At 35.7% G+C, this 15,280-nt stretch overlaps 1 protein-coding gene across 1 annotated transcript; it reads right to left on the bottom strand.

The window, feature by feature from the left end:
• Nucleotides 1-3,121: 3,121 nt before the first annotated feature.
• SLC33A1 (solute carrier family 33 member 1) lies at nucleotides 3,122-14,981 on the bottom strand. Its single transcript, XM_070945626.1, has 6 exons — nucleotides 13,969-14,981; nucleotides 8,682-8,872; nucleotides 7,094-7,278; nucleotides 6,161-6,278; nucleotides 5,318-5,533; nucleotides 3,122-3,388 (listed from the first exon to the last, which is right to left on the bottom strand). Exons 1-6 carry the CDS (start codon nucleotides 14,738-14,740, stop codon nucleotides 3,221-3,223), a joined length of 1,650 nt encoding a protein of 549 aa, XP_070801727.1. The 5' UTR covers nucleotides 14,741-14,981; the 3' UTR covers nucleotides 3,122-3,220.
• Between the last annotated feature and the right edge of the window lie 299 nt (nucleotides 14,982-15,280).

Genomic DNA, 15,280 nt, shown 5'->3' with positions numbered 1-15,280 from the left:
TATTTTTAAAGTCATGTTTGATTAAACTTTGAAGAGAATGAGTTCATCATCATATCAAGGCAGAATAAAAGCATGGCATGGGTAACTAATACAAACAAACCAAACCCTAGCTTTATAAATCTTAATAATGCAAACCAGAAGAGACTGTGGCAGACTGCTGATTAAGTTGCAAATGATAAAAAAATTAAGCCTGAATTACCAAATAACATTCTCATCAAAATTCAACGTCATTCTTTACAAGTTTTACCTTTGATACAAGATTGCTACTATTTTAAAAATCACTGATTTTGAATTTTAAGATCACATGTTCTTTTAATGAGGTAATTATATTTAATTGTTCCATTTTCAAAGTTATCAGGGTTTTCTCATTCTGAAAAATGAAATTATTAGATGTATGGGTTGTTGGATGTTATTTATTCCAATTCAGCAACTTATTAATCAAACTGGTGAAAAACCATCAGAATATTTCTCAACCAACTTACTTCATTTGGAGTCTGCACAGAAATTATATTAACTAGCACAAAACCTCCCCCCCCCCCCCAAACTCAACTTTTAGGGCCTACAGATACTTAATTCTCATTTAATATTGGTTCAGGTTAAAAACACAAAAACATGTCTTTAACTTATGATAGCCTATAGTATATTTAGATATTTTCATACAGCAAAAGCAGAAATATTACCCAGGTTATATTTGAGATTCGGGACACTGTTGTACATCATATCAGTAATTAGTTCCTAAAAGTAACATTTAAAAAGCTTTAACCCATGACTCTTAGAAGAGAGGCTTATAGTAAGCCTCCCTTGAAATTTGAATATATTTGTGTGTTTTTGTGTTTGTATAAAGCCTTGAAAACAGTATTTAGAAAGAATTGCTTAATTTGTATCTGTGTGGGACATACTGGGACATATTCTGATTGTGTACTAAGATCTAAACCAACCATATACAAAATATATAAAAGACCTAGGACAGGAAGGGGGAACCAATGCCGTATCTTACAAGCTGGGGTGTTTTTTTTTTTAGACTTAGGGGCACATGACATGGATTTAGATTTGGCTATCAAGACTAAAATATGGTAATTATTTTAAATTTATTTTTGCATTTCAAAAGTGACTTTAATGCTTGTGGAAAGGAGAATGCTGTTTGAGAAACAACATCCACAGTCTCCTTGAGCACAATTTTTTTAATGTCAACTTTTATAATTCAAGTGATATTTCAAATCTCATATTCTTAGAAACGTCTTAACTTTTCTATTGATACTGAATTTTATCAATTTATATCATTTATTTTACATTGCCAGAGTTTTGTTTAAACGGATAACCTTTATTTTTTTTGGCACATTGTATTAACAGTAATACAGAATAGGAAAACATAAAAAGGCTATTTCATCATTTATGGTGAATACTCCTCGTTACATAGATTTTTCTAGAAGAAAACCCTGCCCCCTGCTGAAAAGGCCTAGAAATAACTAATATTTTAACAGAAGAAGGAAATCCTGGGAAGAATTATTTTAAATATTTCTCCTTTTTTCTCATCTCATCTCCAACCACCTATCCCCGGCCTTCATATTCTAACATATTCACTATATTTATTAAAACCATTAATTATGGTTATTGTATTTGTGCTAATCTATGCAGTAAGGATAAATCAAATTTAAGAAAATCCAAATCAGGTTGTTGTAAAATATTAATGAAGTCTCTTTATTGTGAGCACTATGGAGTTTTCATTCAAGTTTCCAAATTTGATTGTTCTTGTGATCTATATTATTTAAATAATATGTTGTCAGAATCTCAGAGCAGCATGTCAGAATTTCTATCGCAAATTCTAAGAGAAGTGTCAACCAAACACAAAAGGTTATCTTCCCCCTGTTGATAAGGTTAAAATGTATTTGAAAACTAACACTATTTTTATTTTCTTGGAAGTATTTCCTATTCATTTCATTGGAACACACATCTGTGTGTGTTTTAAAAAAGATATTTTCTAACATAAATATTAAGAGGTTTAAAATTTATTCACACTCTGAAAAGAGCTTCAAACAAAACAGTGTAAATCATAAAGATTCACATGGAATCAAAAATGTCAATTTCAGAAAGTACTGACTTATTGAAATAACCAATAAAACTGAGACAGTATATCCCTGATATGAGTGTTTCAATATTTCACCCTAGTGTCAAAAGTATGACACCATTTTATTTTTGAATAAATGTTCATATGAAAGATGTATACAATACATCAAATGCTATACAGAGCCCATTTCCATATGATATACATTATATTGTACATCATTAGAGTCTAAAAAATGTCCTCTAATGTTCATTGAAACAATTACTTAGATTCCCGACATCAGCAGAAATGGGTATATTTTATGAGAATGACACTTATGTTCTAAAATTTAACAGTACAGATATTTGATCGCCATCTTACATAACTTGTTTCCAGAAGGCACTAAATATTCTGCTTAGTCCTATTTGGGTTCCATACGCCAAAAAAAAAAAAAAAGTATGTTCCATTCTTCATAAAGTTTGACTTTTCATGTGCAAACTGTTGTCATCAATTTTATAACCGATTCTAGTATTTTGAAAAACTTCAGAACCAATTAATATGCCTTTGTGGCTTGGGGCTATTTATGCTGTAAACTATTAGTAGTGTACCATATCTGAACTTTAAAAGAAAAAAGCATATTATCACTATTATAAATATATTATTTTTTTTATAAAACTAAATTTCATGGGAGCAAGGCAAAAAAAAAAAGATAGAATCTGTTATCCTCATTGTTTTGACCTATTTAGAATTACGGTAAGCAATATAAAACATATATATAAAACTTTTTTTTTCTTTCTAAAGCATTTTAACCATGTAGATTCAATGTTTATTATAAATCAAAATTATTGTAAGTTCCTTTAAAGACAGATTTATTTTTCTTCAAAGGTAACTTTAAGGGCATAAAAGGAAGGCAACAACTGTAATTTAGCAGAATAGTAACAGATTTTAAAGATTTTTATAAAATAATTTAAAAAAAAATAATTTTAAGGGTAATTTTGAATAAGAAGGGCAAACTTTATAATTGATCCATACAGTACTTAACTTGACTTTAGCTTTTGTAAAGTCATTTGGCATGTATAAATTGACCAGTTTTAGATGTGGATACTTATTCTCTTGTATTCTTGTTATATGACAAAGCTATAGCAATTTTAGCCAGTCTTTTGTGATATTTCATTTTCATTAACTGATTCTTCTGCATTTCCATGACACCGGTTGCTCATCCTGAAGCCTTTTCAGTCTGGGCCCAAGAAACAACCACCAAGCAAATCCCAATACTACACATGTTATGGATTCCACATAATAACCATCCAGAGTAATAGCACAAGATCCACCTTCTTTTGAGCAAAGCTGTAATACAGAAAATCAGAAGAGAGGAAGGGGGGTGGGATAGGGAACAAGTGGTAAGTATATCAGGCAAATTGCTTTTGACATTTGTAACGCATTTAAACATTTTTCTGAATGTGTAACTTCCATTACTTTAATGTGCATCATTTAAAAAGTACATTAAATATTTAAAAATGGACTACGCTGCTGAGAATATTTGTTGACCACCCACAATCTTTGACCTAATTTCAAAAAACTTTGTAAGAAAATATATATATATATATATATTACCAATTACATGGGGAAGAAAGAGGAACACTACAAAGGTGGAGATTCACCTTTGAATCTGAAGGTGGAGCAAGTGAGAACAGTTAGGGATGTTTTAATTTGGATTTTTTTTTTTAAACAGGTGTTTTGTCTTGATGGCCTAAAATGGTCACCTTCATCATAAGCTTTCCTCATGGTATGGTACAAAACACAAAAACAAAACAATACTATAATTACAAATCAGTTCAATAAAATTCGCTAATTACAGATAGTGTTCAATTTACAATCACTATTGAGGCTTGAATTTTGGTCCTAATTCTTTTCGATCATAAGACTAGATACATACATGACTGGACTCTTTTTACAGTTTTTTATAGCAGTCACTAAGCAAATCATGCAGTTGTAAGTCCGAATCATGCCGTCATTAAGCAGTCATGCAGTTAAATGAATCCATTCTCCCAAATGTGGGGGGTTTTTTGCAAAAACCGTCAGAAAATAATCAGTCACATGACAATAGTGACTTCAACTGGTCATAAGTGCTCGTTTCTAAGTGCCTGAAATGCAGTCATGTGATTGAAGGGAGTGTGACATTTTATAATGGCCAGAAGTGCTTTACAGGCTGTGAAAAGCAGCCTTTCCGAGGTTCCAGGGCGTTGTAATCATCATAAATTGAATCAGTTGCCAAGCATCTGAATTTTGATCACGTGACCAAAGGGACGCTACAACAGTTGTAAGTCTGAATGGTCACTAATTGAACTGTTGTAAGTCGAGGATTACCTGTATTTGGTTTTATTATTTTGCTCTCTACGTATATTATTGTTTTACAACATTTTTGTAAATGTTTTTAGTGTTTTAACTGTAATATATTTATTGACTCATAAGCTGCCTAGAGTTATTGACTGAGATGGGCAACTATAAAAATTGTATGTATGTATGTATGTATGTATGTATGATTCAGCCAGGCACACTGAAGTCACCTATAAATGATACTTTTATATTGTTTTTGATAATGTGCCACTTTTAAGTGGCACATTATCAAACACTTTTACGTGTTCACTTTTAGCAACCACACAAACAGACTTTTTTCAGGATATTTTTTTCTAACCTGTAAAAATAATATTCATGGCTTCTGAAAAAGTTTCGATATCAGCCCAATTTGGCTTAATATGTTAGCTTCTTCTGGAATATTTAATCACAACTTTCTAGTTTGGAGTAAACAGGAAATTACAATCAATGCAAGGTGTCCAATTTGTTTGTCAGTACCATTCTGATGCAATGCATGGTTTAAATTACATAGTGTTCACAAGGGTTGCATGTAATCCCGAGTACAGGTCAATTTGTGATTATCCAAATGCAGCTATTATGTTCACAGTTGAGGAGAATTTTTTTTAAATGTGGATTGCGGCCAAAGTAGAAGAGACTGTTCAAGAAAATAGTTTTAATCATTGTGCTGCAATTGAATTATTAGCAGAGCAAAAACACCCTAGGTGGGCCAATGAAACATGGGATCTAGTAAGACAAAGGAGAAGTACCTCACTAGTAAGCAGGGTGCAAATTCTAACTAACAATTTATTAAAAAGTTTTTAAAGGGGCTCATAATCCAATTTAAATTTATAAAATCAGTCTGGAAATCTAGTATCACCATGTTACTGTTAAGATGGGGAATCTGTTTTGCACCAAACTTACTTCTGCAGCAGCTGAAGTCCCACAGTTGTGACCTTGAATTCCAACACATTGCTTCACTGTAAGTGGGTCCACAAGCCACAAAGCTACTGTGGCTGGCCAGTTTCCTCCCAGATTGGATACCGTGTTGAGCAGTGTCATGTATGTTCCTCCAATGAGTGGGTCACTAACTTTGGCATTGAAAGCCATTATAGCAACATACATGCTGTATACAGTAACCTGGAAGACAATAAGCACCAAGGCGTGACATGATTTTTATTCAAAACATTAATATCCTGCTCTATCTTCTAGAACTGGGATAAGAACCTTTTTTTTTTGCTTCTGAGAGCACATATAACAGATTCCAATGCATCTCATTCCTATCCCACTGAGTTAAAAGAACCTTGCAAGATTCTGGTTGTTAATAAGTTCCCCCAGGATTGTTCCTTGCATAATGAAATGATTATATTACAAAAAATTGCTATGAATCACATAACTCTTCAACAATTAATGCACACATCTCCACCCAATTAGTCAATCAAAATGAAATTAGTGTCTACACGTGTATACATACTGTATACTGTAAACGCATACATAGATATACATCTGCATGCATGTATATGTGTATGTATAAGCTATATACATCTCAAAAGTTATTCTGAAAAATGTTTTGAATCTCCACAACTGCAGTATTTATTAAACAAGACTACAACTGTTATTTATTAAAGCAACCCAGTGTTTTTTAGTTTTCCATGTGAGCCTAAACAGAGATGCTACTGCTTTCAATAATCCATTCATTAAAGATCCAGGATTTTTAAGCAATCATACAAACTGAACTAATAACTCCACCCATGTATGCAACCTTACCTGATGTAAGGCATAACTCAGCAATAATATAATGTAGAAATAGATTGGAAATCCTCCTTCATACTTTACTCTGGGAGTCCACCAAAACAGGAGAGCAAATTCTAATCCAAACAGAAGCCTACAACAAAAAGATGAGAATATTTTTAATTAATAACAAAACTCTTTCTGTGATATACAGAAGCCATATGACTCTCTGATTTTCACAAGTTTTAGATCAAAGTTATGAGTGGGAGGTAACTTTAATTCACTAACAAAAGGGTCAGCTTCTGGTATGCTATTTAACGTATGTGAATTGAGAAACATGAAGACACAGATGCACTTGGCTGATATCAAGTAAAACATTTCTTAAATAAAATTTCACTTCTACAAATAACATAAAACTGATACATGTTTTAATAGGAAACATCCTTACATATCTTGCTTTGACAGCTTCATTTATACTTTGTGTAGTGTTATGTATGCTCTAAAGCTTGTTAAGGAAACAGCAAGATAAAGTTAAAAGATATGGCTTGTCTAAGTCTGATTTGGTTTAGAGAGGAAGTGGAGGGATTCTCATTCTGTACAAAATAAAAAAAAAAACAAGGTGAGACCCATTCTTATTTGGTTAGTTCAGGGTTTCTCACTTTGCAATTTTAAGATGTGTGAACTTCAACTACTATTCCCCAGCCAGCATAGAACCAATTGAGTTACGCACAATCCTTATTCCTAGGGAAGACAGAATTACGTACAGTTGAGATTTGCTACTATGTGTGAACACAATGTTATTTCTTGGTCAGTAAAAGGTTGGACGGAAATGATATTTCCTTAAAGAATTAACATAAGCCTCAGACCTGCTGCTACTGTTCTTGAGGTGTATATCTAACTTTTAATAAATATAAAAATATAATTCCATGTAAAGAGGTAGTGCGATATTTATCAATCTAAACATTTTACCTGAATGGCATGGCTTTATAAAACGTATTCAAGGGCTTTGGACCTGCTGTGTATTTGCTGATGATCAGGGGCAGTATGATTTGCAATGGAACCATTGGAACAGCAAGCAGAGCTAAATGTTCCTTAGGCACACCTTCTTCTACCAGTTTGAGACCTGTTACAGCATCTGCTGCTGAGAAACCAACCTGCAACATAAAATCTTGTTAATTTTCTCTAAGATTATTAATTTTAAGCTTTTCTCAAATTTGTCTTGATAACTAATTTTATAACTTGGGTCTTGCTTTTTTCACCAGCCTGATAGGGAGGCAAACCACTGTTGATTTAAATGAAACTTGCACCCTGGTTCAAATCAATAATGTAAAATTTATAAAACTATTGATTTGGCTCAAAAAAATCTTATACATCCTGTTTACCATTATGCAACAAAACATGTACTCAGAAATGATTTTTAAATCACTTTGTTTTCCCATCAGTATCTATAGATATTCTTAAAATATGCTTTAAAAACTATTCAGCAACATAGAAAAATCAAGCAGGTATTCCTTGCTATGCAAACTAATAATTACAAAGCTTGTTTCTTTTAAAATAAAAAATAAGTACCACTTGAGATTATAAAAAATGCTTCCCCGCAGCAATCATGACTCCTGTACTAGAACATTCCTGTTAGAGCTTACACCTTTGTAAGGTGTAAGATGTAACCTGGCACAATGTTAGGGTTACCGTACTTGACCTATGAGTCACCTGTCAGTGACTGGAATAACAATGGCACTGAACGAATAGTAGTCCTAGCATCACCCTTGTCGAGTCATTGTGATCTGGGCATTTAGCATCCGGTTTGCACTTACAAGTGGTTGCAACACCCCATGATCCTATGATCACCATTTGCAACCTTCCCTGCTGGCTTCTGCAGAAAGTTAATGGAGAAACTGTCAGGGAAGGTTGTAAATTGCTGGGGCAAATCTCCCTCACCCATACTTTGCGCACCATCCCTGACCTTCATGCACCACCCCCAACCCCCCAACCATACCTCTCACACATTCCCTTACACTTCCTGACCCTCACTGCACTTTATGAATTCCCTCAATGCATCTCTCACACATCCTTTCCAAATTGTGTGAATACGCCCCATCCTTTGTCATATCTCTCATGCAATCTCTCACACTCTTACATACCCTCCCTAAACTTCACTCTGCCTTCCTTGCGCTCCTTCCCCCATCCAGCAGAAGCCACTTACCTGCCTGCCAGTCTAGGACTTACAACGTCCTGTCAACTTCCCCACCGGTTTTGTTTGTGGGAAGCTAGCAGGAAGTTGCCTCACCTAATGATCACAAGTTTCAGTTAATGACGGGATCCAGAACTGCAGGAATTGCCATCGCCAAGTGATGTCATGGCATCACTTTGTGACAGAAATTCCAGTTCCAAATGCCATCATAAGTCAAAGACTCCCTGTATAGCGTTCATATTGTCTAGTGGTCATCTGACTCATAATGATTTAATAAGACTGACGCATAAGTCTATAGATAAATAACCTTTTGCAAAAATGACTCAAATTCCCAGCTGGAAACTACTGTACAAATTATTTACTTACTTTTGCTGTTAAGATCAGAGCACAAAATGTAAGGACAGCTGGCATTTTGATTATTGAGAAAAGCAGCTTGTATGTATCCATGATTCCTTTTGTCTCTTCTTTTGATGGTGCTATTGTCTTGTTTTCCTTTTTCAAAAGCGCAACCAATGTAGTAGTTATTAAAAAAACAGCACCCCAGAAAAAGAGGAAATCTGAAACGATATTCATAATCCAAATTTTTCATTAATGACCTTCTATGCCAGCCTTTTCTGCAAACTCTTTTAGTCTTATGAAATTATAGTAGAACATATCTAAAAAACCAGGGGCAAGCCACTATATTTTATGCACAGAATAAATACCAAATTTTACAGATACTATGACTAAACTTGAACTATATAAAATAATGTATCGCCCAAATATGGACGTGTCTTACAGAAGTTCCCTGCACTTAACAAACTTTTTTATTCAAGGGTATAATTCACTTAGATGAGAGTCAATTGAATGTGCTGGTTAAGAAATCAGTTAAGAAACCAGGTTAGATCTTGTCAATACAATCTTTTTGACTAAGATTATTCTACACTTCTTGCACTTTCAGGACAATGCTGGGTCCCACTGAAAACTTAGCATTCTCCATCAGTCAATAACTTCTGAAGCATCATGAACAGCACTGAGATTAGAACCCCTTTTGCAATAATGATATCCCACAGATAGAACTGAATGTAAGAATGCTTGAGCAGTCACCTAATCATCTACAACAGGAGATGAAATTGAGCGGATCAAGAATCTTGTACACACTGAGCTCTATGAAGCATAATTATCTCCTTCTTTGCAAATACAGCTATAGCTACTTTGTGACTGGTCATCTTCACAATGCAATATAACACTTCCCATAATTTTGAGGAGGAAAAAGATAATGTGCCATTATTTGATCCTTATTTGGAGATGGTGCTGCTCATTTCACCAGTAGAATGAAGGAACACTATTCTTTTATTCTTCATTTTATTCTACAATCATTATTATTTTTAAATAGAGTATTTAAAATATGCAGAAATGCTAGTTATTCGTTCCTTTTTGTTCATCCCTGCCTTATTTTATAGCCAAAATAAAATAATATATGAGAGCAAAAAATCTGAAGTGGTCAAAATACATTATCCTTATTCTTGCTTTTTATTTGCATGGTGATTTTTTGTTGATTTTTCAATCATTTTCTGAGGCTCTTATATCTAACATTCCAATTTCAGCAGTTTCATTATCTGCAGCTGAATGTTGAAATGTAACTCCCATGAGTAACTAGATCTACCTGTATAACATCACTATCTTTGTTTGGATTTTCCTTGACATTTGATATTATTTTCTTTCCTTACAAAGTAAGAGATTTAAATTTCACTCTGTTGAGGTTACAATGGGTTTGTTTGTTAAGCATAATACGTACACCGGTTGTACAGTACAGTTACTACAATGAGGAAGTATACAAATTGATGCAGGTATATCAAAAGTAGACAGATTTGAAAGGGTTAAGAAAATATGCAAATCTAGTACGGTGGTTTGGCAGAAGTGCCCATACAGGTTTATGTAATTCTGTATTTATATAATTATTTCTATAACAATAAAAGTTTTATATATCACTACATTTTGTCCAGCTATCAAACATGTTGTGTACTACTAAACACTGTATTGTGACAGATCATTTAATTAAAATGGCTAATTGGAAAAATTCTAACCTAATCCTAATTTATTGCATTTCCATGGTCAAATCACTGATCCCTCTATCAAAAGGACTGGGTTAGCTTGGCAATGATTTATTAATGACTGACCCATGCTGACTCCTGTAAAGCAATGCATTATTTTCTAAATGCTCACAGACTGCTTAGCAATCTGTTTCAATTTTGCCCAGTATCAGCATCATTCCAGAGTTGTAAAAAACAGCTGGAAAAACTAAAGAAGCAAGAACATGGATTTCAGGACGGTATCATTAATGCTAATCTGGGATAAATACAGAATCTTAAAAACTGTTAAAAATTCCCACCGTTGACTGTAGTAGGCTAATTATAAAGTAAATATATCTGAAATGCTTTTTTCCCAAATCTTTCCCATTCAGACTGTATTGCCTCTTCTCACATAAATGAAATACTTCACCCTGATTTCTCATAAACTCACACAGCAATTAGCTGGATCCTTTCTTCTAAAGACAAAAACAACCCTTACCCTTCTTCATTATACCCACTAACCACGAAAGGACTCTGGGATGACATCTATAAATATTTGAGGATTTGGATATCATCATTCTGGTCATGGAGAACTGAAGCATTCCTAGTAGCCAGCTTTTAACCATATTTCTTCTTATTTTAAAAAATTAATTGTAAGAAAGGGGCGGCTCCATTATTACCTCTTACTTCCTATTACTCATTCTAACAGTGGACCCCCTTTCTTCTTTTACTTATGACAGACCCAAATAAGCCTATTTTGTTCCTTTTGATTTCCTTGCAAACCTAAATCTCATTTTGTACTTTATGCTTTCTTAATTTTCTTTGCATAGATATAGTTCCCTTTTGATACACTCCTTGGCGATTCACCCATCCTCCCTTCCTTATACATCTTAACTCAAAAGCCACCTATGCTATCCACAAGTTTCCTAAGCTGCCCCTATTTCCCCCTCCCCTTTTGAAACTGAGTGCTCTATTATACTTCCAGTATCTTATTTTCAAGTTGTACACACCCCACATGTGCTTCTTGGACATGAACATTTCTGACTATGGGAACCGCTACTTCTCTAATCTTACTAAAATTGGCTATCTTGAACTCTAAGGTGTATGACTGTGGTGCAAATTTTCTTACCATAATATTAAAGGAAAATGGCATGGTTACATACTCCCAAAATTCTATTGTTTTTACTTTTCCAATCAGTTCTTCCCTATTGATCAGCATCAGATTTCACTCATTCATTTATTCATACACTGTAAAAAAGCCAACTCCTTTTTTCAATTTTTCCATGCTCAATTATCTGGATCTCAATACACATGTCCACTTCCTTCAGATGATGTCATACACACATACACATATATTAGTCCAGCTTTTTCCTTTGACACAATTTATACTACTAAATCTTTGAATACCACAAGTTCAATTTAATTAATACTACATTATTTTCCAGCAATATTCATTCCAGCAATAACATTTCTAGTTCTTCTTGTTTCCCATATTCTGTATAGAAATGTAACTTGACCTTCTGATTTACATGCTTATTGGATGGTTACACATTCTACATATGGTTCCTCATTATCAGACTTTTAAGACACCTTCCAAACATCTTCACTTTTAATTTTCTCTTGCCAGGAGTCCCTCAACTTGGCAAAGTTTCCCATTGTTTAAGAGTCTAAACCATTTCCACTGACATCATCTGGATAGTATATTGTTTACTTCCAGTAGTCTTTTCTCTCTCTCATTAGACCATGTCCACCAATGGAAAGGAGAAAGAAAACATCACCTGTGCCTCAACTTCTTCATCCTCCTACCCAACATTCATACTACCTTACATGTTTTCAGTGCTGCATCTGGCTGTTTCATTTGTTTCCACATGAATGACAGAAAGAAATATTTCTTACTGGATGTATCAGAGTCTTCAACATCTTTCCTTCACATTCCAAATGTGTCCCTAGAAAGACACATTGTCTTCAAAGAGTATCCAGTTGACAGATTGCTACTTCAATCTCTCTCAGCAGGAAGTTTCCAATATCCACCTCCCATTGCTTACTTTAAATCTAGGACAAAGGCAGGAATCCTTTCATTTGTACAATCTGAAGTGTCTTCTTCCTCGGTCTTCAGGGCTTATAACAGCTGCCATTCCCCCAAGAGTCCAGAAACCCACAGGGAAACCCTGGAAAGTGTTCTAACAACCATACAAGCATAAAAGCTGTACCCAAGAGACATGGGCTTTTGTGCCACATTCATCTACCGCTTTCCCTGCCACTTGACATTCCTCTATTTTCTGGAAAGTTTCTTTTGGCCCTTGTCCTGCCACAGTTTGTTCCTCTGTGCAATTCAAAAATTCCCTATCATGCCTGGTAAATGAGCAAGTTTTGCCTTTGCCTTTTTTACTTTCATTTCCCGGAGGCCAATCAACCCACACTTCTAAGATGTACAGTCTTTATCATCTTCAGAAAGGAAAATAAATATGGCATATCAGCTGCAAGTGATGAGAACAATTCTCTCCAGTTTTATATTGCTCTGATGAACAACAAACCATAAAAATGCCTCCCCCGATTTCTTCAGCCAAACTTTTTTTTCTTTCTTGCTGGATGCTCATTTATCAATAAAAATTATTATTAATAAATATTTAATAAAATTAATTAGTAGTAAACTTTTATGCTAAACTACATGCTTGGATTTCTAATATCCCATTCAAAAAATCTAAAGCACAGGCTCAAGTATTCTAGTCTACCTTGTATACTGAGCTGTATGGGGCAGGGGGTTAGATCAGTTAATCAGAACTGTGAACAATTCTATGCACACTAGTGTCATGGATGAAGGAACAAAACTTGCTTCTCAATCCAGCTATCATCTTCAAAAAGATGAAAAGACATCCTTCCGTTTTCTAGAATGTCAATTTGGAGAAATAATATATTCTGATTGGATAAAAACCTCCTACTTATCCATTATACAAATTACATTGGTCAGGAAAAACTGGAACCAACTAGTTTTAAGAAAATAATGCTTCTCCCCTGAAGAATAGTTCTAAGAAAGCTCTAAAATTTGTGGACTTTTATCTGTAGGATAAATGTAACATATGCTATTTGGTTTCTTTTTCTAGGCCATATGTATGGGAAGTTTTGCCTTTTTCACTGATATAATTGGTAAGTTTGGACAAGGATAAACTAGCTTGATGTGGCTTCATAAATGAGTGAAAACATTTCAGCTATGATATAACCAATCAGAATACTCTAGTTATTCAAATAAAGAAATGCCATCTGGCATGAAGTGCCACATGCCAGATTTTTTAATAAAATAACATTCTTAGTAAATATGCTAATACAGAAGCATGTGTTAGATGTCACACTTTGTATTTTTAAAACTGGATAGATATGGAAACACTGAAAACTAAGAATTACATTGTTCTTCAAGTCATTCTATAAAAAGATCTTGTGCAAAATAGACAATTCTCATATATATTGTCATGAGATGGGCAACAATATAAATTATACAATAAATAGGCTCAGAAATGAACCTATCACCATATTTATATGTGAAATTTTCTAATTTGAAATGGACACAAATGCCTTAAAAGCCATAAGATTCTGTATCCAACATTTACCTGAAAGTGTAACAATTCCTTTGGCTTGTGGCTGAAAGCGTAAATACTTGTTGCAGAAGGAAGGTGATTCAAGAGCCAGGAACAAGACATTTCCCAAGAAGTAGCCAGCTGTCTGACCCACGGAATTACAAGTGGATGCGTAGCCCACATTTTCTCGTGATAACATAGTCAATGCCCAGCCATCTACAGCTACGTCCTGAGTGGCTGCTAGGAACTCAAAGAGGAAGAAGGTCACAGTAAGGGCCACCACATCTGGGCTTTGGCCATCGGCCTCCCCAAGCAGAGAATCCACCCGCATAGACAAATACATCATAAAAAGACCTATAATGTACTGAGTAGGCACAAGCCAAGACTTTCGGCGACCAAAGTTCCTGAAGTACACAGCGTCCACCAAGGGAGCCCAAAGCAACTTCAGACTGAAAGGCCAGAAGACAAAACTAAAGAAAGCCTGGTCCTTGTAGCTGACATTCTTGCTTTGCAAGATGAGGGGGATGCTGCCAGCAAGCCCCAAAGGAATCCCTTGCAGCACATACAGGAAGAGAAGGAGCAAGATATTGCCAAACTCTGCTCTATAGTCCTGGGGAGGCTCCGTAGGCTGGATATGTGGCTCCTGAAGCAGCGGCTCCCTGTCATCTTTTCCGACTGCGTCCACAGGGCCATCTTCATAGAAATCTAGAGGAGCAGACTTACTCTGCATCCCATCCAGGGCGTTCTGGTAGTTGCCTGGCCGGCGATGCCGGCTATTATCCTTAGAGGAGATGACTGGAGACATGTCACACACGTAATCCAGCGCTGCTTTGCTTCAGAAGCCGAAGGGACCGGCCGGTGGTCTTCCCCACCGAAGAGCCTTTTTCCTAGCGCAGATGGCGAGAGGCTCCCAGGTCAACCTCCCCTCCCCCGGCAGATTCCCTGCGGCGGCCTCCCTTTACTTCCGCCGGCCGAGCGGGCAGGTTCCCTCACCACGACGAGAAGAGGAGGACAAGTGAGATGCGTCTCTCCCTCTTCGGCATCGGAGCCTCCTTTCGGTGACCTGCGGGAATGCCGGCCGGGCTACGGGGACTCCGTCGGTCCGCGGTCCCCGCCACAAAACTTCCTTCGCCTCCACCGATTTCCAACTCATTGGCCAATAATCCTTTTAACCAGCCTGACTGAGTCCGACCCATAAAAGGGTCCTACCTGGAAACACAAGCCAACGCAGAAGAGGCCGCCAAAGCAACAAAAGCTCCGCACCGCCGTGGTCTTACTCCATTGGCCGAAAGGGGCGATTTCGTCACGAAAGAACTGCCCTATCAGAGAAAGGTCCGAGAGAGGA

Source organism: Pituophis catenifer, unplaced genomic scaffold (assembly GCF_029215685.1).
Source record: "Pituophis catenifer annectens isolate HBS135680 unplaced genomic scaffold, rPitCat1.0.hap2 SCAF_6, whole genome shotgun sequence".
Classification (NCBI taxonomy): domain Eukaryota; kingdom Metazoa; phylum Chordata; class Lepidosauria; order Squamata; family Colubridae; genus Pituophis; species Pituophis catenifer.
Note: the sequence above shows the minus strand (reverse complement) of the source record. Positions and strands in the feature narration are given on the sequence as shown.

Excerpts from the sequence above, each read along its gene's own strand:
- SLC33A1 (XM_070945626.1), bottom strand. The coding sequence starts at position 14,740 with ATGTCTCCAGTCATCTCCTCTAAGGATAATAGCCGGCATCGCCGGCCA. Across the intron at positions 7,279-8,681 it reads CTCTGATCTTAACAGCAAAA|GTTGGTTTCTCAGCAGCAGA; the intron begins GTAAGTAAATAA and ends TTTATGTTGCAG. Across the intron at positions 5,534-6,160 it reads TGAGTTATGCCTTACATCAG|GTTACTGTATACAGCATGTA; the intron begins GTAAGGTTGCAT and ends ATTGTCTTCCAG.